The 26,326-nt window shown below is 42.2% G+C and overlaps 1 protein-coding gene across 3 annotated transcripts in view; it reads left to right on the top strand.

Moving 5' to 3' along the window:
• EXOC4 (exocyst complex component 4) overlaps nt 1-26,326 on the top strand; it is a 738,469-nt gene that overhangs the window by 555,299 nt on the left and 156,844 nt on the right. For all 3 annotated transcript variants that reach the window (XM_045864245.3, XM_064574933.1, XM_064574934.1), the window contains one exon: nt 21,764-21,900. In XM_045864245.3, coding sequence (XP_045720201.3) covers nt 21,764-21,900 — 137 coding nt within the window. The remainder of the gene's footprint in view (nt 1-21,763; nt 21,901-26,326) is intronic.

The following is a 26,326-nucleotide window of genomic DNA, read 5'->3' as shown; positions in this document are numbered from 1 at the left end:
TCTCTCTCTCTGATTACTGTGTGGCTCAGTTGGTTAAGTGTCGGCTTTGGGCTCAGGTCATGATCCTAGGGACCTAGGATCGAGCCAAGTCAGGCTCCCTGCTGAGCAGGAGCCCGTTTCTCCCCTGTGTTTTTAATAGGACTTTTATAGCTTTGCATTTACATTTAAATATATGAACTATTTTAAGTGAATTTATGTGTTAGGTGAACGTTTGTGTCTTTATTCACTTTTTTCCCATATTTGAATATATTTTAGAAAAATCATCAAAGATGGGAGTGTAAGAAATTATATATAACAGGTATGGTTGTACTGGAATTTTTTTTGTTAAATATTATTTTGAAATAAGTAAACCACCTGTTAGGAATTGGGATTTTGAGAAATCCTGGTCTGAAAAAAGAAAGTGAATAGTGAAGAATTATTGTGCATGTAAAATGGCAATAACAGGGGCACCTAAGTGGCGTGGTCAGTTAAGCATCCGACTCTTGATTTCAGCTCAGATCATGATCTCAGGGTCCTAAGATTGAGCCCCACATCAGGCTCCGAGCTCACAATGCAGGGCAGGTTGCGGGGTGGGGAGGGGGGGTCTGCTTGGTATTCTTTCTCTGCTCCTTCCCCCCCACCCCCCCGCTTGCCCTCTGCTTGTCCGCTCTCTGAAACAAAATAGCAATAACAGTACCTTCTTCACAAGGCTGTCCAAAGAAGTAAGTAAATTAAAGTGTAAATTTCTAACTTGCATAGTGCTATGCAAACTTCCTAACGCCTGGTGGGCACTCAGGAGAAGCTTGGTGTTGCCATCATTTCCATCATTGCCATCATCCTTTTGAAGCATGCAGACCTTCTGCCCCTTCTCACTCAAGCGGTCCAGCTTCTTCCTTTCCCAGAGACCTGGGTGGTAGATTTTCTTTTGGGGAGCTCCTTGAGGCAAAAGGAAGCTCTTAATCCTATCCCCGGAGAAACAAAGATTTGGTTCTTTTTTTGCAAATGGGAGCAGGGAAGGAGAAGAATCTCTTTTGAGTTCTTCTTCCCCCCCTTCCACCTGCCCCCCTGCATTTCCTGTGTCAGACCACGATTTAGTGTCTCAGAAGATTATCCTGCCACATCTATTTAAATGTGATACATGGTATGACCTGTAGGGTAACAGCGGAAAACTCTAATCACTTACTTAAACCTCCCAAAGACTAATTTTTAGAAGCCTCAGAGGTAGGTGTGCATATTGAAAGACACCAGGTCCTCTCACTAGAACTCTGAGCAAATGTGTATTGACTAACTTAATTAAAGGAAGATGATAGCGTGTGCACTGCACTGTGAGTTATCTCCCTGTATGATTCCGAGGGATCTTTAAAGCATGTGTGCTAATGGCCTTCTCATTTAAACCAGCATGAATTTGAGGTTATTTCATCAATTTGGGAATCAAATAATTGCCAGGAACACAGAAGGTAAAAAATAAGAAGGATTTGCTCTTGTAGGTAAATTATAATACTTTAAACTGTCTTTTGGAATAATTCTAGGTGGAGTTTGGTTCAAAGAGATTCTGCTTTTCCAGTATTAAAGGCAAGAGCTCTTTAGCTTTTATTTATTCTTCTGATCTCATTTCCTGGCTTGGGCTGGGGTCATAGAACCATGAAGATTTGATTGGGCCAATTGTTTGGGAAACCTCCAATGTGAGTATCTTTAGGTCATTCTTGGAACAGGCTCCGCAGAGGATTTTCTGATCTGCTCTCTGGAGATCGAAGGCCTCCCTGCCAGCATCCAGGAAACCAAATGGGAAGAGAATGGGAGAGAGGGCTGGGGTTTCTTGGCCTCCAATATGCATAAATTCACTTAATTCTCCTGTTGTTTTTTTCCCCCATTCTTAATTGTTTATCCTGTCTCCTAGTCCAGAGATCTTCTGTTTTACAGAGAATAAGCCTTCAGGTTTTTACCAGAGATGAGGAGAGACCACCCTGTTTTCCACTGGGGGGAAGGATCTGAGAAACTGACTCCCTCCTAAATAGACTTTCAACTAATCCTTATAGTAACCACTCTTTTCCTTTTGCCCCCACATCCAGATGTGCCTAGGACTGTCGGAAATTCACAGCAGATATTGGTTTGCTTTTCAGCTTTCCACTTTCTGACCTAGGATTGTACTTTCTTGAGTCTATTAGAACCATTGACCACTCTGATGGGCTTTCCAGCTTCCAGAGTTGTGTTACCTTTGTCTTCTCCCCTCCTGTTCTTCTTAATCCTTAGAGGTTTATGTCTTGGACAAAAATAATCTCTTTACTGTCACTTCAGAGATTTGGGGAGCAAGAGAGAATAGATGTGTTTGTTAAATCTGTTTTCCTTACCCAGAAGTAAATTCTCACCTAGGTACATCATTCTCACTCCTGTTACCTGTGTCTTTACTCAGAAGGCCCTGCCTTGCCTCTCCTCTCAGGTAACTGGAGGAATGTGGAATACCTGTCCTCTTTCTTTTCTACCTCCGCATGCCATTAGGGTCCATCCATCTTTTCTATCCACCTTCCCTGAAGGCCCCAACTCAGATTGTAACTTGTCTATAAAACCTTTGAGAGTATCTCAGGCCATGATGAAAAGCGCTCGTATATTCCACATGTGGGTAGCTGAATTTCTGTGTGTGCATCTTTTATATCCTCTCCAAGAAGACTAAAACTGGACTGTGTCTCCTAATGCCCTGCCTGGCCTGAGAATTTGGGATTTAAGTTGCCAAGGGGAATAGTGGAAAAGAGCATGGGTTTGGAGTAGGATCAGTCTGAGGGCAGCTCCGGGCCCCATGACCTACTATGTTATCTTGGACAGGGACTTGAACTTTTCTGAAGCTCCCTATCTTTGTCAGATGAGTTACGTGAGTACTAAATGAGATGAAACGTGTGGCACTGGTTAGCATAATCCCGGGCACACAGAAGGTACTTAACAAAGCTTGGTTCCCTCCACCCCCCACTCCCCACTTCCGTGTTTACATCTCCTTAGCGCAGTAGGAGATGCTTGTCGTAAATGCTCAAGAATATTCACTAAGCGATTGTTCCGGGAAAAAGTTGATAAAGAAAGGTTAGACATTATTCTTCATTAGACATTATACTTTTCTGTATCCAAGTTGTACCACATCAACCGGAGTTTTATGGCAGGAAACCCTTACTGCTCAAGTAAGGGGAGACCAGGGGAGCAGGAATACAATATTCAATAAAACTGAAAGGACCTCAGTCTCAGTATTGGCTTTACCAAAGCCATCCTGAGGCTTGCAGCTGTGCTTCCTCTCTGCAATTATTAAAGTGAGAACTATGTTAACTAACTTCCAATTCAATCCACACTCTGCCACTTGGGATCTGGAAGCTAGCTGATTTTTTGACCTAAGGTGCTCTGCTGTGTAGGGTTGCCAGTTATAATTATATGTTCAGGTGTCAATTAGCAAAATAGCCCATTATTTGGCAGTTTGGAGTAATGAGATGAATCTTGCACTAATCTTTGAATTCAACAAGCATTTGATAAGTGCTATATACATAAAAATTCTCTATCGGGCTGCACCTAGTAAGGTTATATGAAGAGCTGGAGGTCAGAAATTTTAAATGTGCATTCCTTTGTGAGCTCATGAATTCTCAAATATTACTAGAATCTTGAGCAACAAAGAAAAAGGCAGAAAGTTTTCCATAAAAAATAGGTCTCAGCCATACACACACAGTGTCCCTTTGTATTCAAGTGACAAGAATTTCAAAGACAGTTACCTCATGGAACAGATATAATGGAAATTCATTTAGTGAAAAATACATTTACTGAATATGATCGCACTTGACTCGGGGGAAGCCTTGCTGAGTGAGACAGATTGGCTTTCTCCAAAGATTGCCAGTTCCCTCTGATAGTTGAGCTTTTCTTCTGTGTGGTTCAGAGCTTTGCATGCACATTTTTCTCTGTGCCATATCTAGATGTGCATACAAACAGTATTTGTTGAGTTCCTGATCTTACGTTCTTTTTGCACAGTTTGTCATTAATGTTCACCTAAAGCTTGCCAGTTCATGAAATGTCCTCTGTCTCCAGCTTGACCTCTGTCCATATCCAGAAATAAAGAGTCTACATAGAACAGAGAATGAAGATGCAAGACCTCACTTAGGGAGCGTGCGGATGGGTGGCACCATTCTGCAGGGTTCTCTGGTTTACCACTCGTGGTGTCTGTAGCGTCTTCGAGAACACAGACTCAGGCCTTCTCTGAACTTACCTTCTCAAACTCTCTTTTTCACACTTGACCTCTTTCTTCATTCCTCAGATTAGAGTAGATAATTTGTTTTTCATAAGCTCTGCCATTTTCGTTTGTCTCCCTCTTCCTGCATTCATTTCTTCATTGTGGTGAATCTGGGACTTTATGAGGTTCAAGTCTCTAGATCGCTGTCCATCCACTTAGCTGAGAATAGATGTATTCGGTGCATCACCCCCATGGTTTGTGGCTGCCGGCTCCTACAGGCTTCTAAGAGCTGGTTGTGAAATTTTCAGAAATTTTGTAAGCCGGCTATTAAACACAGTCATTATTAAAAAGTAAGTTCTAGGGCACCTGGGTGGCTTAGGCAGTTAAGCGTCTGCCTTCGGCTCAGGTCATGATCCCAGGGTCCTGGGATCGAGTCCCGCATCAGGCTCTGCTCAGCAGGGAGTCTGCTTCTCCCTCTTCCTCTCCCTCTGCCCCTCCTCCTGCTTGTGCTCACTGTATCTCTCTCAAATAAATAAATAATCTTAAAAAAAAAAAAGAAAGTTCTAAAATACTAAAAACAAAGGAAATAAATACTCAAACCCATCACTTCTTGATTATTTTACCACATTTTACTATTATCTATGCTCTTGGGTTTTTGCATCAATTGAGCTAATGCCAGAAATACTATATTTTTTCTGGATGTTACTGGGCATCTCTCCCCAGCTGTAAGTTCAGGGACATCACATTGGTAGTGAAATCTAGCCATGCTGGGAGTGTATCCACATGGAAACCAGCAAACACTACCAGTCGGGACTCCCTTTGTCTCCCTGGAGAGCCAGTGGTCAAACATTTCCCAGCACATTGCCAGTCTCGGGACTCTCTTCTGCTGCCAATATTACCGTCACTAATGACCTTCAGCCACATCACTTACCATTTCTCTTCAAGGTGACAAAACTCTTCCTCCATTGTGGCCATGCCTGCCTTCCATTTCTTTGCCCAGAGCCCTAAGGAACGCCAAGCCCAGATTTTTACAGTTGACCCATGGCCACTCCTAGGCTGCCCTTCCCCCCATCCCGCTCATCTTAATTCTCTCTTTGTACCCCTGTTTTCTCCCTCCCCCTTCCTTCTCCTTCCTCCTCCTCCTTATTCTTCTTAAAAGCCAGGACTCTGGAGCCAGACTGACTGGCTTTTCCTCAGACGGTACTATTCACTGTATTGTGTTACCTCAGGCTTGTTCCTGAACTTGAGCTTTGAATGCCTCAGTTTTATCATCTGGCAAGTGGAGATAATTGTATCTACCTCATAAATAAATGAGTTAACAGTTTAAGGGCACCTGGAATAATGTGTGGCATACAATAGGCAACATATGCATACGTATTTACCAGAATCTACACTTGGAGCTGTTATCCAGCTCTGACCTGCAGACTTGCTGTGTGGTGGAGAGTTGAAGTTCTCCATTCTAGAAGAGCAAAAGAAACACAGGAAAATAAGGAAGAGCAGACCTGGCCTTGGGGTGGTGACACAGGAACAGTAGCTCTAGGGAACCAGGGAAAGGATTAACAAAATAAACCAGAGGAGGGGTCGAGAGCAGGAAGGGAGACAACAAATAAGAAGAAAAATAGTCGCATTTCCTCATAGTCTGCGAAGATTCAAATATATGTAATATAAACTTTTTCAGTCTTGTTGCAAATATATGTCCCTGGAAAATAAAGGGATACTTTAGAAATACATAGAAAATTCCCATTTTGATTGAAGCAATTAAGCCAATTTGGAACCTCATTCTAGGCAGAAATGTGGTTGTCACACACTGAAGGTACTTAGGCTAAATCGAATTTGTATTGAGCAAGAGCCATGGAGACCAAGTGAGAGATGTCTGTCTGTGTCTATGCAAACCGCAAGCCCGGGAGCCTCAGGACCCATTTGTCTGACCATCTGGAAATCTCTAGTGATCTAAGCACTTAATTTTACCCTCATTTTTAGAACAAAAGGGAAACAATACAAGAAGAAAATGGGCAGCAGGGACATTCTACTTTTCGTTAAAAAAAAAATCTTAGTGATAAAAGGAGCAGAGAGTTTAAAAGAAAAATGAGAAACCATTAAAATGAATTGAATGCTCTGTCTGTATTTTGCAGTAGGCTCTATTGTTTTCAGTTACATGGGAACTGGTAATTTTATGAATCATTAGAGTTTCCTTTCCAAATTGTATCCGCATGCTCTTAAAGTGCCTTCCAAGTTACCCACATGAAGAGACTTTGAACAATTTTATTATTCTATTTAATACTTTTGAGTTTTGTATTAATTTTGTGTTTTAAACAAATTTATACTTAAAATCCAAAGATAACATTGTGACAGCTGAATCTTTGTGTACTTAATTTCTCTTGCTTTTAAAAACATATGAGTCTGTCTCATCTTCTCATCCCTGGTCTAATAAGAGACTCTAGAATAAATATGAAGCCCCAGTTTGGTAGAGTGATGACTTCCTACTTAAAATCAAAACCCACCCCACCCCAAGGTTGAGCACAATCACAACAGTTGAACACTGTCCTTTGGCATTTGTGTCTCATTAGGCATAGTGATGTGGAAAGCATGTGCTCTGATAGTGATTCCTAACCCCTCCAATCGTAATGCAGTGGTCCCCAGTTCAGTCCCACCTGGGCCAGCCAGTCTAACATGGGATGCACAGGAAATGGGAAAACTAGGGTCAGTGTAGTGTTTGTGTGTGTGTGTGTGTGTGTGTTTTCCAGTTTACTTTCTTGGAAAGGACTTTTTTCTGATATTTTCCTCCATTTTCTTAGTGTTAAAATATTCATGTTTTTATCATACTTTTATAAAAAGAGTGGTATTGTAAGTGAGCCGTTTTTGTTTTGTTTTATTTTAAACATCATAACTTGGCAAAATAAAGAGTTGGATCTATGTTGGTTCATTTATTTTTCCTGGTTGGTGAACTCCTAAAGTCTGGAAATTATTGTACATGTGTTGGCTATATCCTTCGCAGTGGGCGTGGGTGTTTGCTGTGTGAAGAGATTGTCTTAGAAGGAAACACATCAAAGCTTCACTATTCTGATTTTTTAACCTCTAACCGTTCTTGGATTCAGGAGCAAAGCTGCTTTCCTGGGCAGTATGTGGGTGGTTCTCCTGCCATTCGTTTCACACAAACTTTGGCAGGATGCTGTTGAATTTAGTTCGTCAGGATCCATTGTGGTAATTTCTGATCTCATGTAGGCCTCTCTCTGCATCAATAATGTAAATCCAGGAAGGATAAATGCGAATGACTCATCTCCTAAACTTGGGAAGGTGGGTTAAAGGCCAAGTTGGTGGGCAGGCTGGAATGTCACTGTGGTTGACAAAGAATATGACACTCCTCGAGAATGAAGAAAGGAAGAATAACTTGTTCAGTGTCTCAAAGTTAGTCTTAAAACCATATTCGGAGTCCAGGTCTCCTGTGTCTTCGTCATTTGACTTTTACCCAGTGGCGCATACTGGTTTGCTCAATGTGCAGCGATCATATGGAGCCGTTAACTTTATTCCTAGAATAGGCTGGGATGCTAGGTTTGCCACAGCCAGTTTTGTCAAAAACAAGGCCTATTTTTTAAAAATGTATTCGCTCTTCACAAATTTTATCGTCTCTCCCAGGATGAGGCATATCTGAGTTGTATCTCTACCCTTGAACAAATTTTCCCTTGTGCGTGCATGCTTGCACGCTTGCTCAAACGCTGTCTCCCCCAGCCAGTTCCATATGTTCTATTTTACTGGAAGCCAAACTCCCTGCACATTCTTCTCCTAAGAGGGCTCCAGATCTCACCTCTGAGGTACATGAGTAACTGAGGCTGAAACAATGTGTAGGGAAACTTGTCAGCATAATTGATTGTTAGATGGAATGAGCCACCGAAGACAGGTGAGCCTGCACGGAGTGGAGCGAGTATGTGCGAAGTGTGTGTCTCCCACTGGGTCGGCCAGACTTCCTCCTCTGACACGTTGATTTATATATTCGTAACGCTTCCCTAACGACTCGTGTCCACACTGTGGGTCACTGAGCCTCCTGCCAAAGAGGAAAAAAGAAGAAACGTGTAAAGGTCGTTTACGAAAAATTTATACTTAAAATCCAAAGATAACATTGTGACAGCTGAATCTTTGTGTACTTAATTTCTCTTAATTTCGTTTCGAGTGTCATATTCTTTGTCAACCACAGTGACATTCCAGCCTGCCCACCAACTTGGCCTTTAACCCACCTTCCCAAGTTTAGGAGATGAGTCATTCGCATTTATCGTTCCTGGATTTACATTATTGATGAAGAGAGAGGCCTACATGAGATCAGAAATTACCACAATGGATCCTGATGAACTAAATTCAACAGCATCCTGCCAAAGTTTGTTTCTTTGCCGGCAAAAAAGAAGAAACATAAAGGTCCTGCTCTGTGAATTTCCAGCTTTGGTTGGTTGTTGGCACTAAATGGAGCAGCTAAGGACGCGAAATCTTTAAAAGGACAAAATAATCACATAAAACGCTTGAATATTACTACTACCTCAGGAGAAGGGTTTCTGTGAATACAGATGCTTTGTAACATGACAGAAACGAGTCAGAGTGGAACGAGGATTTGAGAAATATAAAAAAATGCAAACACTTAAGGCCACCTTTGGTGGCAGCTTGATATTCTGGAGTTCTTTAAAAACGTCTTCCTAAGTGTTATACTTGTTCCTTGAAACTGCTTTAAGTGTTAGACTTGCTAAAAAATAGGGATGATAAGGACTGCTCCACTTTCTCACAATCTGTTGGGATATTGACTGAGATACTTGCGAAGTTCTCTGAGTTCTCGGGAAGAAGGGTGTTAGAAATCACTATGGTGATATTGTTAGCAGGGCATGGCAAATTAAGCAAAAACATCATTTCAGAAAGATAACTTTAAGATAGTTTGGATTATTAGCCTGAGCCTGTATGGCAGTCTCTTAGGTCCATAGTCCAGTGCTTTCGCACGAGATAGCCATTCTGGGTGAACGAAAGAGCCCAGATATCGGGAAAGTACGAAGAGACAGGAGCCTAGAGCCCTTGCTGCCTCACTCTTGGCTGGGCTGCTGGCATTGGCGTGGCCTCTGCCCCCAGAAGGCTGCTCATACATAGTAGCCTAGTGACCAGCAGCAGAGTTCAGTCTCCATTTCCTATCCTGACTCTGTCCTGTCTCCTTGCTGAGTTATTTCACACCTCCCTCTCACTAACAGATGTCTCAGATGAGCAGCTGTGTCCCCTCACCACACGCTGCCTCCACAGCTTCCCATAAATCTGGTTCTGGTTCCACCAGCCGCAGCACTGAAACCGTCGTCTGAAGGTCATGGTGACACCCCTCCATAGTCAGTCCTTACTTGCCTTGACCGGCCGCACCTAGCATCATAGACTGCCTGAAGAGATAACTCATCACTCACTGTTTCTGTTTTTACTAGAAGCAGCAAAAGGTTCAGGCTGCCTGGGTTCACATCCTGACTGAAGCTACAATCTTCCAGTTGCGTGTCCTTGGACAACTCTTTGATCTCTTAGTACTTCAGTTTCCTCAGCTGTAAAATGGGGATAGTAATACCCATCTTATAGATAGTTAAATAGAATTTATAAGGAGTTAAATGAGATGATGCCTATATTTTTTTTCTTTAAAGATTTTATTTATTTATTTGACAGAGAGAGAGACAGCGAGAGCGGGAACACAAGCAGGGGGAGTGGGAGAGGGAGAAGCAGGCTTCCCGCCGAGCAGGGAGCCCGGTGCAGGGCTCGATCCCATGCCTATAAAGCTCTTAGACCTCTGTGTGACACCCTTCTTTGTAATTGTTATATTTCCAGAATGTCGCATAGTGATGATGCCTGGCACGTAGTAGGTGTTCAGTAAATATTGGCTAGACTGGCAGATGGATAGACAGGTAGGTAGCTTGTTCTCACATTCATGTTTTTTATATCCCATAAATGCTGGTTATTTTTACAGGTATTATCCAAAATAAGAGAAAGGAAATAAGGGTACTTGAGTATTTTACATTCATCAATCAAGTTAACTTGATTATCTTTGGTTATCTTTGAATATATACCTGTTTCATGGAGGTTCACCTATATTTGTTCTTTTTCATGCCTTTTTACTTTTATGCTGCTTCTTGTTATTAAATTTTTCTTTGTGTAAATTACCTTATTTTTTTTTAAAGATTTTATTTATTCATTTGACGGGGAGGGGAGAGTACGAGCAGGGGGAGCGGCAGGCAGAGGGAGAGGGAGAAGCAGATACCCCGCTGAGCAGGGAGCCCAGTGCGGGGCTCAATCCCAGGACCCTGATATCATGACCTGAGCCGAAGGCAGACGCTTAACTGACTGAGCCACCCAGGCGCCCCGTAAATTACCTTTTTTAAAAAAACAATTTTGTGTTGGTTGGGTTAAGGAAAAGAATGAAGGACGGGTTTTTTGGTTTTGGTTTTGGTTTTTAATATGTATATAATTAGGTGGTAGAGCATGGAATAATATGGGCCCTTTAAGCAGAAAGAGAATAGAAATACACAACTGGGATATAAAGTTCCAGGGCACACTGTTACCTGGAGTCAGTCTAACATTGGAGATTTTTCCTTCTCTGTTGGAGGATTTTGTGAGTAGTTTGTTTGTTCATAAAGATCAGAGGCCCTTACACGACCCCTCTTCCTTGAAACTCTTCTTTCTTGGCTTTTTGCATACTTTGTTTTCCTCACTTTTTTTTCTTTGTCCCTGTTCTTTTTTTCTTTCTTGGGTCCTCTTCTCGCCCTTTCACTGCTGGTCAAGCCACCGTGGACTCCTGCTGGGGCCCCGGGCAGTCTGCTTGTTGTGATGTCCTACGGCTCTCACCTCCATGTATCAGCGTCGTCCACCTCCGTCTCACACCACCCTCCCCAGGACCGGGCACAGTGTTGGGGGCACTAGAGAGAACATTGAAATGGGACTCAAAAGGCCTGAATTCTTCATTTTTCCTTTCAGACTTCATTTCCTTTTTCCTTGCTGTTTTTAAGATTCTTTTCTGTTAATCTCACTGGTTTTCAACAATTTGGTGATAGCGTGCCTTGCTATAGTCTTTGTCATCTTCCGTTTGAGGTTTGTTGAGCTTCTTGGATCTGTGGGCATATAGTTTTCATCAGATGTGGAAAAGGTTCAGCCATTATATTTTTTTTCTGCCCTCCACCTCCTTTGGGAACGTTAGTTACATATATTAGGTTGCTTGATATTGTCCCACAGACAGTTCACCGACTCTCTGTTTCATCATTGTCATTTTTTTCTCTGTGTTTTATTTTGGATAGTTTCTATTGCTGTGTCTTCCATGTCTCTTCTTGTCATGTTCACGTTTTGCTTTATGTTCTTGAACATAGGAACATATTTATCATGGTGGTTCTAACCTCCTTGTCTACTAATTCTATTATCTGTGTCATTTCTGGGACTGTTCTTAACTGATTTTCCTTTTTCTTATGTAGTCTCTCACATCTTTGCATGCCAGGTAAACTTTTGTTGAATGCTGGGCATGGTGATTGATTTATTGGTTAATTGATTTATTGATTTATTTATTTAACATTTTGGGGTGCTGGATTTTGTTGTAGTGCTTTAAATATTATTGAGCTTTGTTTTAGGACACATTTTAGTGATAGAATTACACTGATCATTTCGAGGTTCGCTTCCAGGCTTTGTGAGACATGTCCAGGCCAACCTTTAGTCTAAGGCTAATTTGACCCCACTACCCGAGGCGCAGTACCTTCCTGAGGACTCAACCCATTGCCATATCTATGAGGTTGCTCATCCACTCTGGCTAATGGGAACCATCCCTCGCCCTGTGTGAAGTCTGGGAATTCTACCTGCTTTTTCCAGGTAGTTCTTTCACCAGTATTAGTAATTCCTGCCCCACGGGCACAGATCAGTACTCAGCCAAAGATTTGAGGGGACCCTGCTAAAGACCTCCAGAAAGATCTCAATCTCTCCCTCTCCCTTGCTCTCAGTGTACACCTCCTTCCCCTCCAGTATTTCACTCCACAAAGCCCTACTTGCCTTAATCTTCCAAAGCTCCAGATTCTCTCCTTCACTCAGTACGACTCCCAGGCTCCATGCAGGTCCCCCCTTTCCTGCACCATCGCCTGGAAACTAGCTGGGGGCATTCGTGGGGCCCACCTCAATTACTTTCCTTCTCCAGCATCTGAGAACTAGTATTTCATATGTTTCATCTGGTTTTCTCATGTTTGAAGCAAGGCTTCAAGCTATTTCCTACCAAAATACCTTAGTATTACTTCTCTACAGAGCAAGAGCATTTTCTTCATTATCACAATCACATTGTCACAGTTATGAGCATGAGCAGTAAGTTCTTAATATCTTCTGATATCTAGAAATTTGAAATTTCCCACACTTTACAAAAATGTTCTTTACAACTAGTTTGGCCAAACTAGGATTCCATCTAGGACTGTAATTGTGATGCAGCTCTTTTAATCTAGAACAGTCCTTTTTTTCCCCCAACGCTGATGTGTTGAACAGACCCAGCCACCTGTGCTCTACAATATCCCATGTTCTGTATTCATCTCATAGCTTCCTCAGTTTCCTCTTACTCGATGTTAGATCTAAAAGTGTGATTAGATTGAAGTTAAATGGTGTCAGTAAGAATATATAATAGATGATGTTAGATTTCACGTTCCATCATGTCCGTAGACCTGTAAGAGCTGGCTTCCTAACATTAGTGATGTGAAGGTTGACCCCTGGGTGAGAGTTGTGACCATCTGGTCCCTCCATCATGCAATTATGGTTTTCCTTGTGTGACCAGAAAGTAATCTGTGTGGTGTATCTTTGCCACTACAAAAACATTCATTTTCCCTGTCAACTTTCATCTGTTTGTTTTAACACCAATTGATAATCTTTACCCAAATCAATTGTTTTATTAGAGGCTATAAAATGATTTTCTAATTCTGTTACTTCTTCTATATTTCCTAGTTGGCATTCTTCATTAAAGGAGAGCTTTCCCTATTTGATAATCCTGAAATAGATATGGTTCCTACTGGAAAGACAGAGTAAATGCATAATTCTTTCTCTTTATCAGGTCTCAAAGAATTTGATTCGATAGTCACCTCGAAGGGTGACAAACAAGTTTTTTTCTTTCTTCCTGTATTGATTTTTCATGTTTTTCAATAAAAATCATCAACTATAATAATTTACTCCATTTGGTGCTCTAATCGTCAGCTTTGGCCAGAGGGAGCTCAGAGACCTGGATTCTAGATTCTGAAGTGTCATTAGCTAGCTGTGTACATTTGACAGGCCCTTCAATATTTGTTTTGATTTTCTTTTTTAAAGCCAGAGAATTGGACTGTGGATAGCAAGGGTTCCTTTTGTCTCTTAAGATTGAGATTCTGAGCTCCATCCACCCCCTCATCCCCTGCCCTGCTTCTGTCCCCACAGGAGGAAGCCCTCAGCCTGACATTCAGGCCTTCCTCAGGCGGGCTCCCCCTGGCCAGTCAACCCTTTCTCCTCTGGTTCCTCAACAGGAATCTCCCCCTCCAGCCACACTTGTCTCCTGTTTGCTACATAAGACCAGCTTTTCCCTGGTCTGAAATACCTTGCTGCTTCCTCCCCATGTATTCTGAACCTCACCCATCTTCCAGATCCCAGTTCAGTCTTTCCCACCTTTTCACTGCTATTTCCCTACTGTGTTTTTTGCACTTAACTGGCATCTTTTCTTGAAATATCGCTTGTTTCAAGAGCATTGCTTGGCACAAAAGAAGTACTATAGTTACTAATATTGTTCTACTTCTGTATCTTCTGTAGCACTGTGTATTTTGCTGAATAGCAACCTTAAGGTATTTTGGAAGTGTGTGTGTGTGTGTGTGTGTGTGTGTGTGTGTGTGTTGGGGGCTAGAGTTGAGTATATCTCTTATAGGTGCCAACGTTCACCTCTTCATTGATATATTTCCACTCCCTGGGTTCCATTACCCATCCAGGGGAATTGATAACCTGGATATACAGTCATACTGATTGGAAGCATGTAAGGAAACAAAGATACCCCCTGGGATCTGACAGTCTAATTAAGCACAACTGTTGTATACTTCTTTCCCCTTTCCTGCTACATTGTTTTGTTTTGAATATGAAATCACAAGCCCGTAAATAAACCTCATAAAGAGCCAGCTGTGCTTAGAAGATATGTTAGGCACAGATTTTATTCAAGCATAGTGATCCTCTAGCCAAAATGCTAAGAAAATATTATGAGTAGTTTACATCGTATACATTTTCCAAGTTATTAACTGACAGGTAAATTTTACAATCACGTATGTGAATTCTAAAGAGGTATAGTATTGCTGGTTGCCCAAAATTTGACCTTATATTTTCTTTGATTAAGCCTATTTATAAACTGTAATTCTCTTCACCCTGCCAGATGGAGCTTCAGAATGTATTTCCCTGTTGGTTATAGAAGTTTGTCTTTTCTCAAGAGTAGAACCTTTTGAAATTACCTTCCTACACTTGGAGTGGATCATCTAATGGTTAGTGACATCAGACAGGATTAGTTTGTTGCATTTTCTTGCTGGAGAGGGTAAAAGGGGGATACTCCAAATATTTAGGTACCAAGTACACATATTGTTATGCAAGGACCTCCAACATCTAGCTCTGACTTCCTGTCACAGCCTTCCCGATCTACACATACACACACACCCCCTTCATCACAGCCATGAAGAACAACTCACACTTCCCTGAATCCCACGCTATTTCACATTCATGCTGCTCTCTCTACCTGAAGTACTATTTCCCCATTTTTGTCAATCTATAAGTCACTATTGATCTTTCAGAAATCAATTCAATGACAACTTCCTCTTTCCCACCACTGCCCCACCCCCACCCCAGTTCAATTAACTTTCCTTCTCTCTGCCTCTGCTGTAAAATACACAGTTGCCCAGGATAGCACCTAGGAGACTTTATTGTCTTTATCTGTGAACTCGTTGGTCTCCTCCTACTAATATCTAAGACCACTGGAGAGTGGGAACCTTGTCTCATCTGGCTTTTTATCTCCTGCAGTTAGCCTACTATTTGGCCCAGAGAAAATCTTGATGTAATAAAGGTGTATCTCTTTAATAATTAAGTTCCCTGCCCTATCCCCAGACAGCTTCTGGTCCTTCCCAACGGTTGGCATCCAGTGGTCTGTAGTAGTATGGCCAACAATATGGCTACATCTTCACAGTTTAAGCATAGCCCGTGAGTGAAAACCACTGTACTAGAATACTTACGCACGTACAGATGGTACTCTCAGACAAGTTGTTGAAGGGGTACCTATTCATTTGTATAATGGTTGGACAGAATTGTTTATGACTGACATCTAACATGCGTGTACGTAACCACCAACCAGATGTCCCTCCCAGTCAGGATCTCCCCCGCCCCTAACGAAGGTGTATTCATCTGAGTTCTCCAGAGAAGTAGAACCAAAGGGGCAGGAGAGAGATGTTGTAGGTGTTTTTAACAGGAGGACCTAATGGGGGTTGGGAAGAGTTTTTCTACAGAAAGGAGGTTTTAGCTGAGATCTGAAAGATAAGGAAAAGTACTCTAAGAAAGGAAGACAGGGGACAGAACTTTGTAGGCAAGTACAGGGCCCTGAAATGGGAAAGAAGAACTGAAGAAGCCCCAGGTAGCCGGTTCTCAGAGAGGCAAGGGGAAATGGTAGCCGATGAGGCTGGGGGAGTAGACAGAAGCCCTGTCATGAAGGGCCTTGCCAGTTATCTGAAGAATGCAGGGCCTCATGCATTCAAGAGTTAAGTTGGTGAGAACATAATCAGATATCACTTTAAATGTTTTCTTTTGACATTAAACTTACAAACTATAAAGCGTACAAATCTTAAGTGTGAAGAATTTTTACGTATATGTTTACTCATGGAACAGCTGCCCAATCAAGATGTTTCCAATACCTGGAAGATTCTCGCCTTCTCAGTCAGGACCCACCCCCTCCAAGGGTGGCCACTGTTCTGACTTCTACCACCAGAAATGACTTCTGCTTGTTTTTGAACTACAATAATAGCAGTCATGCCGTTGTTTCCCTTTGTGTCTGAATGCTTTACTCAGCTCACGGTCAGTGAGATCCATCCATGTGGTCACATGCAGTGGTGGCTCGTCCTTTTTCATTGCTCTGTAGTATTCCATTGTGTGACTACACCACACGGTATCTGCCCCTTCAGTTACTGATGCACACAACAATCGCCCCTTTTTTTTGCTATTATAAATAAAACTGCTGTGACTCCTTGTGTTCATGTCTTTCAGTGGACATAAGCACTCATTTCTGTAGGAGACATAAGTTTTTAACAGATCCCTCTCCTTGTGAGGTGGAGGATGATGGGGAAGAGAATAGAAGGGCATTTTCTCAGGTACCAGCTCCCTGGATGCATAGACTTTTACCAGATAGCTTATTAAAGGAACAGACCCTTTCAGAACATTTTAAACATCACACAAATCAAAACATAGATTAAAAAATGAGAAGCAGACTTCCTTTTGGCTTCCAGCATTACTGTCATTACTGTAGCTATTATATAGTGAACTATCACATGGAGCTGATAATAACTGGAAAGATGGTATGGTAGGGCAAGCTTTACTGACTTGTAGTTGAATGTGTCCCAATAAACAGAAACATTATTGTCCTCATCTAACATTTGTGAAGTCCCCTCCCTCCACAATTGCTGGTGTGTGTGTGGTAGTGTGGGGGTGTATCTGAATTTACTGTTTTCTCTCAAGTGCTTCCTAAAGCAGTTTTCAAGAACCTTGGGGTCTTTGTAGCATCTCTGAACCATCCCTGCTCCAGGGACTAAAACGGCACACATACAGAGACTGCATTCTCCAAACTCAAGGTTTTTGGTTTTGTTTTTCCTGAATTGTGAATTTATTTATATTTCTTAAAATTAGCACATTTGGTTGTATGTATAATGGGCTGCCATTACAGAAAATCATACAGTCAGGTGAAATTCAAAATATTTTTGTAGAGAAATCTAAAATCTGTAGTCACAATAAATATTCAGTTATTAGAACAGTGGGAATTAAGATACAGGAATATAGTAATAAAGAGGCTGTGGTCTGATTCCACCTCACAGGTCAGGCTTTTGGCTCACTATTTTGCATCATAATTCTACTCTAAATCTGTCTTTTCACCGTTCTGAATGTGCTGTGCATTTTCATTAATAAACATTTCGTGAACACCTACAATATGCCAGACACTTCGCTACTAAGGAGTAGAAATATGAAAGGATAGTCACTGATCAAAGGAATAGATAGTCTAGCGGAAGAGACAGTCAAGCAAACCAGTGGGTGCCATACTCCATTGAGGGCTTGGGCTAAATTGTACCTAGGGTGTTCTGGTAGCACTGAGGAGGGGCATCTAAATCAGAGCAGGTAGCCTTTGGGCTGATTTTCAAGGACGGCAGACATGTGCTAGGAAGGGCATTCCAGGCCCAGAGATTAGGAAGCTCAAAGACACAGAGGCAGTAAGTAGCTTGATGCAGTCAAGGAATAACTAATAGTTTCTTGTGGTTGGAGCACAGGGTTAGCATGCTCAGTGGAGCTGGAGAGAAGGTTAGAGAGGTGGGGCAGGGGCCAGAACTTAAAAGGCTGGGCATGTAGGAAAGGGACTGAGGAGGAAGAGGCTCAGATTCTCACCCTGTTCCTAGCTGGACTCCCTGTGAGTCCTCAAGCATGTCGCTAGGCATAGGGTCCTCATCAGTACAACCAGAGAACTGGCGAGTCATTCCCAAACTGTGTTCTGGAAGCACTGTTCCAGAAGATGTGAAAAGATCTGTGCTTTGCTATGAAAAATGTTTTCTTAAATAATTAAGGGAAGATTGAATACCACATTTACCTCTTTCAGATTCACAATGACATTAGCATAGTAAAAGTTTCCAAAGTCCTCCAGTGAAGAAACCACTTCAGTTTTCTTTAACTCAGCATTTTCCAAATTACTTGAACTTAGAGTCCATTTTCTATAATATTACTATTAGTATCATGCTGCAGAGCCCCATTTTGGCAAACAATGGACAAGGTCTTAAAGGTCCAATCATCTTCATTCATTCATTAAATTTTTTTTTAAAGCACAGAACCAAAGAGCTGGTCCTTGTACACCCTCTTCCTATTTTAGCCCGCTGGTGCATCTCTATAAGAAACTTTAGTTATTTTTCATAGCAATGGCTTTTTTATTGCATCCGCTATCTTGGGATTTTTTTTTCCTTTTCTCATTTTTCGTGTCATGCCCAGACTTTATTACCTGGTAATAAGTTGCAAGAAATGAGAATTGAGTTGTTTCTAAACAAATATGAATCACTTGTGATATGTTTGGTAGAAATTATCATGAATATAATCAGGGTTTTACTTATTATAAAGTCATTATATTCAACATTGGCAAATCCCAAAATTAATAACAAGTCAGTACATCATTTGAGATGCCAAAGAGATCAAATAAATAAAAACAGAATTGACCTTGTTAGAAATTTGATATTTTCAACACTTATCTGTCAGAGCCACTGATTTGGAAATTGTAATAAATTCTTGGAAAATGGGAACTTTTTTCCCCCTGTAAAAATACCCCATCATTTGGCAAACTACAGTGTCATTTTCCTTGAAGAGAATGTAGTGATTGATTATCCAGAGTGCTGCCATGACAAGGTAAACCAACCAAATAGCTGGAAAATTGTATGTAATCATATAGCATCACATAAGCTTTTTGTTGAGCACGATCATTAGAATTAAACTATGACATTCTAATCATGCCCTTATAGGTACTTCCTATTTACCCCAAAACCTTTATCTCCGGGGGATGTTCCCATGTGCTTGAATTTTCCCCTTCCCCTCCGACAGTCACAGGAATAAACACAGACCACCCTGAACCCACCCAACGAGACTGCAGAATGCAGAGATTCCTGTGTCTAGCATCCCCGATGTGTGTGACATTCGGAGAAGTTTATTTATGTGCTAACATTATTAGTACTGTTTCTCTTATAGTTGCATTGTCCTGAAGGTCCTGAGAAATCATAAACTGGTGGGGGAGGGGAAGGATGGGAGATGGACAAAGGGAAATGAAGAATGCCACTCTTGCTTTTGAGAAGTTGACCATCTAATCAGGAAGACCAGACACACCTGAGATGACCTGAGAACAATTCGACATCTTTCCCTCTGTGTAAAAGCACCAGCCCACTGATTGAATCCCGGAGTGATGAAGGCCAGTTGAGGAGTCACCAAAGCATCCTTGGTTATTAAAAGACCCAAATTGAGTCATAAGAAAGGAAGAGGTTACCCAAACCTGCCTGGAGTTAATTATCAATAGCTTAATTGGAAATAGAACCAGGCCCTTTCTCTCAGTAAACCCAAGCAGTCTCCCCGTGCTCCTCTTCCCTATGGTGTTTTAGATTTTAAGGAGGCTTTGTTAGGTTGGCTGAACTCCACTCTCCTTTATTAATTGCTGTCCACATGTTATAGGATATCCTGTGTTCTGAATCAGGATGAGGATTTTAGATTCTTCTGAGCAGCGTGGGGACATGTAGCGAAGCAGAATCAATTCCTGTCACTCACACAAATACAGAGGAGCGGGATTATGGATCAGGGTGAAGCTGCAGTGCTTTATTCTTAAAATCAATACAGAAAAGGAAGTTGAACTTGTGGGGATTCTATAGAGACTGTAATTTGGTTTCCTGTGAGGTTTGCCTTACAGAATATAACTGCTCCTTCCTTTTCACCTTCTGATTATTTTACTTCGTGGGGGGGTGGGGAGTAGTGGGGGAGCAGGACAGAAGATAAGAAACCTCTGCAGCCAAATAATCTTGAATAAACACACACATGGAACTCATAACTCAAGCTGATCCTCCATTGTGTTGAGAAGAGCTGTACAATTTTATCCATTCTTTTTATTTTTAGAAGAAAAAAAAATTAACCAAGACCCTGTACCCCATAGTCTGCATTTAAGCAGAATAAAATGCCTTTGATATTTTTCCACAGGTCACTGTCAGCATAGGAAAAAAAATTTTTTTTAATGTTTACTTTTATGGCCAAGTCTACCATAGCTTCTATAATTCTATGTAAAATAAATACATATATAAATACATATTCATCTTCAACAAACCAGTTATTGATCAAAGGATTCCAAGGTGCTAGGCTTGTGATTAATATTTACTCCAATGTAATTTTCCTTTTGAAAGAGGCATGAACTAATGGTTTCAACCACCCAGTCTTGTCTTAATCCAAGATTTAGAGTTGACTATGAATATGCCTCACTGCAGATAGAACGCTGATCTGCTGCACAGTGCTATCAGTCTCTAGCTGCAAGATGGGCTTATTATTGTTTCCCTGGAATATTGCTCTAATTCTGTTTCTAAAATATGTCTGAGTCCCTTTGGCCAGTGCTCAGCAACAATAGGAAATATTCTGATCTAACGAGAAAATGGTAGGACGACAAGCAGGGGAACTCCGGGCTAGCTCCAAGGCAGAGTGGTGTAGTTAAAAGAGTGAAGCCTGCAGCCCTTGGCTCTGCTTACTTCCTTTTCTAAGCCTGTTTTTTCATCTTTAAACTGGGGATGATTGTGGAACTCACCTGACAGGTAGGCACGTTGAGAGGATGAAGTGAGCTGAAGTGTGTAGCGTGCCTAGCCCTGCACTTTGCACTTGTTAATAATTTTCTTTTAAGATTTTTATTTATTTGAGGGCGCCTGGGTGGCTCAGTCGGTTAAGCGACTGCCTTCGGCTCAGGTCATGATCCCAGGGTCCTGGGATCGAGTCCCACATTGGGCTCCCAGCTCAGCGGGGAGCCTGCTTCTCCCTCTGACCCTCTCCTCTCTCATGCTGTTTCTCTCTCGCTCGCTCTCCAATAAATAAATAAATAAAATCTTAAAAAAAAAGATTTTTATTTATTTGAGAAAGAGCAAGAGAGAAAGAGCATGAGCGGGGTGAGGGGCAGAGGGAAAAGCAGACTCCCCACTGAGCAGGGAGCCCGATGCGGGGCTCGATCCCAGGACCCTGGGATCATGACCTGAGCCGAAGGCAGTCGCTTAACTGACTGAGCCACCCAGGCGCCCCCCTACCCCTGCACTTTGCACTTGGAAGAACCCAGTGTTAATGATTACCGTGATTAATGTGAGTCTCAAATAAGAGAACATATGCTGTGTATGTGAAAACATTCTACAAGCTGTAAGGCACAATACAAATGTTAGTTGTTGTTCTGAAGAGGTGGATGGATTTGAAACTTTTACAACGGATCCTGGAGGGCATTTTCTTTGAGCTGCCTTTCGTAGGTCCCTAATCTCAAAGTGCAGCCCTGGAGGTGATAACTCAGTCTCCAACCAAATATGCATTTTCTTTCTTAAAAGCCATACCCATATCTTGTGGATACCAAGAATTCCATGAAACCAATCCATAAACCCCTGTCCTGCATCTTTCCGCAGAAAGTACTTTCTCAGGCCTTTGGAAGACCGGCATCATGGAAGATACTTAATTTGGCTCTTTTTAATCGGTATTTGTCAGTGCCGCATCCTCCCGGGAAACTCACGTCTTAAATGATAGCATCCTTTCAGTTGTCCTTCCTTGTCCTACACATGACTTGAATTAAAAAAAAAAAAAAAAAAACTGATGAATTTCTGTGTCCTCTCCCAGAGCACAATCATTGTGGAGAAGACAGTGCAGGACCTCATGAACCTGATGCACGACCTGAGCGCGTACTCGGATCAGTTCCTCAACATGGTGTGCGTGAAGCTGCAGGAGTACAAGGACACCTGTGCAGCGGCCTGCAGGTAGAGCTTCGGTTGTGAGCCTGACCAGTGCCCCGCCTGGAGACACTGTTTTTCCACCATTCTAAGGGAGGACCAGTTTTGCGTTTGTCAAGGGCTCTGACGAGAGCACATGCCACAGAAATAGCCTCCTAGATGCATGTGTAGTCACACCAATAGAGGGAATGTGAGGGACCAAGGGACAGAGCCACTTAGGCCTGCCATTGAGTGACAGAGAAAAAGTGTCAGCCTGGATTTCCATGAAAACCTAGAATCATTAAGATTGGTCTTTGAGGAAATGCCAGATCGTGGTTAGTCCATCTTGTGATCCTAAAAGATCTTTAAAGGAAAGCAATTTCGAATTCTTAGGATCCCTTAATAATCTACAGTATGATTTCTTTTTAGTTCTTAAAATGTGCTTCTCTGGATACTTAATCTAGAGCCTTTCTACCGTCATGACAGGACAGCTACACCTGTTTCCAGCATGCGCAGAACTGAAAAACCATTGTTATGAACTTGAAAACCTTTAGTTTTCCCTCCGATCTCTTTTCTCTGAGCTCAGAAATCTCACCGAGCCATGGAAAAGATCATAGCACTTCTGGTAATAAGCTAATAATAGGAACAAATTATGGTCTGGTTGACAAGACCTGAAACAATTAGGGAAGAAAGGAGTATATAATACTAAATTTTATGTGATATATAATTAAGGATAGATAGGAAAGTAGAGTATGTAATCAGGTGCTACTTGCACAATGTGGGACAAAAGAGTAGAAGGAATGGAAGATGAGAGAGAAAAAGAAAGGGAGACTGGAGTCAGAAAAGATTTCACAGGTGAGATGTGTGCTGGCCTTAGAAAGACAGATGGGATGTAGGGAGACGGACAGAATAAAGGACATTGCAGGGATGCAGGGGAAGCACCAGTATGGTTGCCTGATAGTTCAGCAAAAGTCCTTCCTTGTGTAGAACCCAGTGCTGGACACGGTGCTTCTCATTACATCGTACAATCACATTTGTCAGAGATGTATTGAGCATTTACCAGATCCGAGACAATGTGAGTGTGTGAGGATAAAGCAGTCAGTCAGTCAGTCAGAGATTATAACTTTAATGAGTTTACCTTCTTGGTAGAGAATAGAAAAGTAAATCAGAGACCAAGACAGGTATGTCCACAGTGTTAATTTGTGATGGAAAATAAAAGATAGGTTGACATGCTCTAGGAAGAAGAAACGACTTGAGGACAGGAGCGCCTCCATGAAGGGTAGGAAGTAGGCCTTGTGAAGAATGAGGAGGAGTTAGGATTTGGGCTAAAGGAGCTGAAGGAAGGAACCAGAGCATTGTCAAGGAGGTGGGAAGAGTAAGAAAAGAAAGAATGACTGATGAATGTTTGGGTTTTGGAAAGGAAGGCTGAGCCAAAATGGAGGATCTTGAATACCAAGCTCAAGGAGCTTGGCCTTGTAAAATTAGGTAGTGGGGAACCACTGAGGGAGAATAAATGGGGAGTACCAGGCCCAGACCTGTGCGTCAGGGAGACTTTTCTGAGCTTCGTGTATGATGGACTGGAAATGCAAGAGTGTGGAGGGGGAGGGAGAGGAAGAGAGGCAACGAGTTCCTGAATTGAAGAAGAGGCAAAGGAGGTGGTAGGAAAGGGACAAATCAAGAGACACTAGGAGGCAAATTTGTAGGACATGGCCACTGGTTAGCTGTAGGGGGTAAGGTTGAAATTAGCCTTATCTTTTCTATGCTGTATTTGTAGAAGATTTTTTTAAACTTGAATTCAAGATCTCACGTTTACCCATTAAATTTAATGTTATTTTTAGCTCATCATTTCAGTCTTTTGCGATATTTTTGAATCCTCATTCTGTCATCAGAATATCTTAGCTCTTCCCCAAATTCCTTGTCATTCCTGATTTTATAAGCAATCTTTTAGTTTCTTTATGTCATTTGAAAAAAATGTTCAACAGGACAGAGCTAAGTTGAGAATTGGGATGGCATACCTCTCGAGACTTCCTTTGAGATTCTCATTCCTATATTACTCAGTACTTCAAGAGTTCATGGGGTTTTCTAAAGTGAATCCAGATTATACCTCAAGGGCAGGCTCTGGAACCTACATTTGAATGCTAACTTTGCCACTTATTAGTTATATGACCTTGAACAACTAGTTACTCAGCTTCCCTGTGCCTTAATTTTCTTATCTGCAAAAAAGGGATAATAATAGATCTTCCCTCATAGGGTTGTTTTGAAAATGTTAGTCTTCTAGAACTGTTTTTAGCAAAATAGTAAGTTTCCCCCAAAATGATTAGCTGTGATTCTAATGACAAAGATGACCCTTACCACCATTCATGATAGTACCTCCTGTATTTTATCATCTGCCCCTATAAGAGACTTGTTAGATTTCTTGCTGGTATCCTTCCAGTCCTAATGTTTATAATGTGGCTCCCCCTCCCTGAGGTCTCCCCAGAGTGGGCACATACAGGTGTGCAAAGGACAGTACGAGGTATCCTTCCACTTTCAGGACCCGCTGCTCCCTGCTCTTCTGAACCTTTGTTAAGAGCTCTTGCTCATCTTGAACAGCTTACAAATTACCCTTGGAAGCCAGGACTCTTGACCTTGAGCCAGATTTACCATTTCTTCTGTCAAGTCAATGAGTTCCCAAGTTAGGATAGGAACAAAGGCATGTAACTTGTACGTTGGGAGGTCTTCCCGGCCCCAAGTGAGGACCACTTCCACTTCCTGTTCACAAACCATCTTTAATAATCTGTTCTAGAATTTTGCCTATAACTCCAAACTCACCCGATTTCTGTCATTTACTTTCTTTTCTTTTATGAACATCTTTGCTCTCAGGCATTTTTCACCATTTGCCAGGATACCTCTAAGATTATCGGGAATGGTTCTGTGATTCTCTGCTCTGAATTATTTCTGTGCCCCAAGGTCCTTGCCTAAATGTATTAAACCTGTCAGAATATTCTTTAATTTCAGTAACTGTTGACACAGTTGGTTTACCCCATCCTTAAAGCAACATATTGGTTTCTAGGATTTCATTCATTCAGCAGATGTTTATTGGGTATTTATATAAGAGTTTATAGATACAGCAATGAACCAAAAGACAAGATGCTGCTTTCATGGAGTTTACATTCTGTTGGAGATGGAAGAGAGGAGACAGACGATGAATAAATAGAATGCATAAACACAAAGAATTTTAAAATAATAAGTATTGTGGGGGCAGGGGGGGAGTGGAACAGGGCAGATAGACTCTGGAGTATAGGAGAAGGAGCCTGCCATTTTAAATAGGGCGCTCCAGAGGGCCCGCTCGAGTTGAGGTTTGAGAAGAGGCTCAAAGGAATTGGGGGAGTTGGCTAAAGTATCTGGAAAGAGTGCCCTGGCAGAAGGCAAAGGCCCTAAGGCAGGACTCCGCGTGACACTTTTCAGGAGTCGCAGCAGGGAGGCCAGTGTGGTTGGGGTAAAGTGAGCAAAGAGGGTATTAGGAGGACGTCCCAAAGAGAAGAGAGGGCCTGACCATGCAGGGCCTTGTAGGGCACAGTAGGGATGCTGACTTCTCCTCTGAGTGAAAAGGGGAGCCACTGTAGGAGCCGTCCCTAGGAGCAGCATGATCTGACTTACACCGTATTGAGAGTAAGCTATAGGGGGACAAGGATGGAAGCAGGGAGCGCAGTGGAGGGCTGATGTGGCAGTCTGGGTGCGAGATGAAGACCGCTCATGCTGGTTGGTGGCAGCAGAGATGGTGAGGACTGGTTGAATTCTGAATATATTTGGAATTCCCTGCCTGATTAGTTAGAGTGTAAGAGAAAGAAAGGTGTCGAAGGTGACTCCTGGGATTTTTTGTTTGAGTGATGAAAAGATGGAGTCACCAACTATTGAGATGGAGATGGAGGACACCACAGGGCAGGCAGGTGAGGACTTAAATTTGGGGGATCTCTGAGGCATCCCCATGGAGATAGGGAGCAGGCATCCAAAGGAGAGGGGTCTGGCCATCGACATATAAAGAGTCCATGCAAATGGTATTTAAAACCGTGGATGAGATGACACCTCACGGGAGTGAACAAAAACATGACAGAGAAGAGGACTGTGGACTTGAAGAAGTTTGCTGGAAGAGAAGAAACCAGCAAAAGCAACTGAGAAGCAGCAATCGGTGACGTAGGAGGCAGATTCAGAGTGGGGTGTCCCGGAAACCAAGTCACGGGGTGGAGGGAGGATCAGCATCGGGTCAGCATTCGAACTGAGCACTGACGGAGTGACAGATTGGACCATGCAGAGGTCGTTGGTGATCGTCACCAGAGTGGTTTCTGCGGACCAGTAGGAGCGAAACCTGTTCGGGCCTGGGCTAAAGAAGGAAACGGAGAGCGGGGGACTTGTAAGTATAGGTGGAACCCCTACAGTGAGTTTTGCTGCCAGGAAGGACAGAGAAATGAGGTGGTAGCTGGAGAGCTGAGGTCAC

The sequence above is a fragment of the Mirounga angustirostris genome, unplaced genomic scaffold (genome assembly GCF_029215605.1).
Source record: "Mirounga angustirostris isolate CCGP_5_RB_7025 unplaced genomic scaffold, mMirAng1.0.hap1 SCAF_12, whole genome shotgun sequence".
Classification (NCBI taxonomy): Eukaryota; Metazoa; Chordata; class Mammalia; order Carnivora; family Phocidae; genus Mirounga; species Mirounga angustirostris.
The sequence above is the reverse complement of the archived record's forward strand: the minus strand, read 5'-3'. Positions and strand labels throughout refer to the sequence as shown.